Source organism: Quercus suber, unplaced genomic scaffold, assembly GCF_002906115.3.
Source record: "Quercus suber isolate HL8 unplaced genomic scaffold, Cork oak 2.0 scaffold_1778, whole genome shotgun sequence".
Lineage (NCBI taxonomy): Eukaryota > Viridiplantae > Streptophyta > Magnoliopsida > Fagales > Fagaceae > Quercus > Quercus suber.
The window spans coordinates 1-3310 of NW_027071132.1; the positions used below are offsets into that span (position 1 = coordinate 1).

General features: G+C 35.8%; 1 protein-coding gene across 1 annotated transcript; it reads right to left on the minus strand.

Annotated features, from left to right (window-relative positions):
• Positions 1–68: 68 nt before the first annotated feature.
• On the minus strand, positions 69–2987 carry LOC136066079 (protease Do-like 7). Its single transcript, XM_065769943.1, has 3 exons — positions 2891–2987; positions 1515–1680; positions 69–756 (listed from the first exon to the last, which is right to left on the minus strand). The coding sequence occupies exons 1-3, from the start codon at positions 2944–2946 to the stop codon at positions 184–186; spliced, it is 795 nt and encodes a 264-aa protein (XP_065626015.1). The 5' UTR covers positions 2947–2987; the 3' UTR covers positions 69–183.
• Positions 2988–3310: the final 323 nt, after the last annotated feature.

The window sequence follows — 3310 nt, forward strand, 5'->3', positions numbered from 1 at the left end:
TTCCAGATAATTAATCATAGAAGGGCTAAATTGACAAGCTATTCTTTAAAGGGAAACAATTAAAGGGGTACTTGACTCAACTTGCGAGCAAGATTCAGAAAGCTAAAGTGTAAAGCCCCTTACTATTGAAGTTTAACTTAATATGAATAAAGCAAAAGGCATCACAAACTAGTTGGGTGAAAATTAACTAGCTTGGTCAATTGAATTAGGCAGGCAATTGAAGAAAATATGATTTAATATTTCTAAGATAATTACCTCAAACATTACAAGAGTGGGCTCTATAACACGTTCAGGAAATGAAGCATTAGCTGCTGTCACCATTGCACCTTGAAACTCTCTTAAGATATCATTTTGCATAGTATTAGGATCCTCCAACTTCACTTCTCTGGTTTCAGGCAAGGAACAATCAGCAACAACATTGCCCTCAGCAGACAAATCTTCTTCCACTCGTCGTTTCTTTAATCCAACAGGGTCATTCCCAGGACGTGCTTCATCAGAAGCATCTTCACAATTCGTTTCCATACTAGTAACACCATCAGTCAACTCCTGGCCGTTACTTTGATGTATATGTTCCATAAAATTACCCTCACCACCCATTGAAATTGTCTGGCTTGCAACATCATTGATACCAGAGGATGGTAGAAGGGAGTCAGTTTGAAAAGCTGGCTTTGCAGTCCATAGACCAGTACTATCATCACGAGTGTATATCTGTGGAGGGGCATACCATTCATGCCGATCAACTGTGACAAGTACAGACTGAACCCACCAGAAGAGTCAGAATAGTAAGACAAAGAAGAGGGTGGTGAAACAAAAATGCGCATAATCAAGTTAGAACCCGAAAGATGCAGGGCGAATCTAAGAGTAAATGTCAATGCAACAATAAGTACATAGCATAAAGCACATGACAGAAGACCACGGAAGGACATTTAGTGTCTCTCATGCTTATAAATGCTATCATGTAAACCAAGGCTTCTATGGGTCTGAAAATAGCACATCTATGGACTAAAATTCAGTGGAAATGAATCTTTTTTTTTTCCTCATCCAAAAAAAGGAAATGAATCTTTTCAGATATTAACTATAATGATATGAGGTAATAAATACCACTGGGACTCTAAAGGTCCATTCACTAGAGGCTCATTTTTATACAAGTAAATGACCAAAGCAACATCAGGCTCACACAAGCTGAAAGAACCAATAGACCTTAAGGTCCATAAACCTAAAAGAAAGCCTTGACTGATTTAAACAAATACAACTGATTGGGCCTTCTCACAAATACAACTATAGAGATATTCCAGTTGAAATCAATTTGGAAATAAAGAAAGCCACAATAAATCAAATAATATGACTGCTTCCCATAAACACTATTAAATAGTGTTACCTATTTATTAAATCAATTAATTATTGAATTAAACCAAAAATAAGAAATCATTAATAAATAATAATAAGTACCAGTTCGCTGTGCTGATAAATTATCAAATTGATCAACAGAAGTGTAATAACTAATCATCATATACCTTCCTCCGGTGACGATCCGTGTAGCTTATATACTCCAATGGTACTCGAACACCCCTAGACAGCTTGGACAAAATTGAAACTAGTTCCTCAAGACATGATATTTCTTCACCCGCAAATTTCTTAATGATGGCATGGCGAGGAACTCCTGCCCTAAAGAGCATATATCTGCAATGGGTAAAATAATTGGCCCATTACATTAAAAAGGCATAGAGTGGAAAGAAAGCAAACACAAATTGTTTCAATTTTCCAAATAATTAAATTGCACGCCCATAATGTAACATAAACTCATGAGTCATGACATGAAAATATAGTGCAGCAAAAAAGTTCAATACAGGAACATCGAACCAAGCTACAAATTCAAAATGCCCTATTGAGATTCTCGACAACTCAGGCCTAATTTTGATGGTCACTTTTCAACTCATTCCACACTAGTATGTGAATGGATGGAAAAATTTTACAATGAAGATCATCAAAACAGTGGATATGTTGCCCCACTCTCTTTTCTGTCACCGTTCAATGCACACCCCATTTGTTCGCCCACTCTCTTCCAATATGAATTCAAACAATTTTGATTCCACACAGAAAACACGCCTTCTTTCCCATCCCTCGTTTCTATAGTTCCGGACTTCCAGTAAACCCTAACAAAAAGAAGTAATAAACAACTACTGCCTTTAACCTCACAGACTGCCTGTTCTTGCCATGGGAACCGTGGCAGGGAGAGTTCAGTTAACAGCTGGTGTTCCCTTCAAGGACAGGAAGCATTACGACATCACTAGATGCTGCCTTTCAATATTTAAATTTATGTTAGTGTGTAGATTTGTATCTGGGAACTCCAGATAGTTATAATCTTGAACCTCATGCTATCGCTTATCAAAATAAAATTTAAAAAATCTTGAGCCTCATGCTATCAAAACTTATAAACAAATGAATTGAAGGGTTTTACAAAAAAAGATTAAATAGTATAAAAACATCAACATCAAACATAAAGAAACAGAAGAACAGGTTTTTTCTATCAACATCAAAGGAAGTGTAGTAGTGCCTGCAGAACAGTCATAAAGCACAGGGTGGAGCTTCTAAAATGTTACTGAGAAATCCTCTTTGGCAGCTACTAACAAGATAGGCTGCTCACATATTAAAAGCACAAAATAAGCTTGTTTTCTGCAGTGAACCACTCTAGGGAACCACTGAAAATTATATCAGGTAATCAATCTTCTCTAGATATTAATTAGTTTCAAGTCTTAAATTTTATTATCAACATATATAGAATACAAAGTAGAAAAGATCAACATTTGTTTGCATACTGTACATTACAATTGATGAATAAGTCAAAATAATTAGTAATGTATATCTTAGTACTAGATCTGATTAAACTTACCCTGGTTCTGCAACATATACAAGACCACAATTGAAACGGAAATTTCTAGCCTGCATTGAATAAATTAAATGAGTTATATGTCTGCTATAATAATTTTTTTTTTGATAAGTAAGAAAAGAATATTATTAATAAAAGAAAAGCAAGAGAAACACAAAGAGTTCACGGTAGTGAACAAAGGAAAAAAAAGAAACAACAAGACAAAAAAAAAAAAACAGCCCCTAATCTATTCTAATAGAGGAAATAAAATCCGTAAGGGTAGAACAATCTGAGAAACCCCAACATCGAGACCAATCAAAGAGGGTCCTTTGGCACAACTCTAATAACTGAACCACAGTTTTCTCCTCATCCTCAAAAGCCCGCCGATTCCGCTCAGACCAAATAGTCCACATTAAACAGCCTGGGACCAAATCCCAGATATCA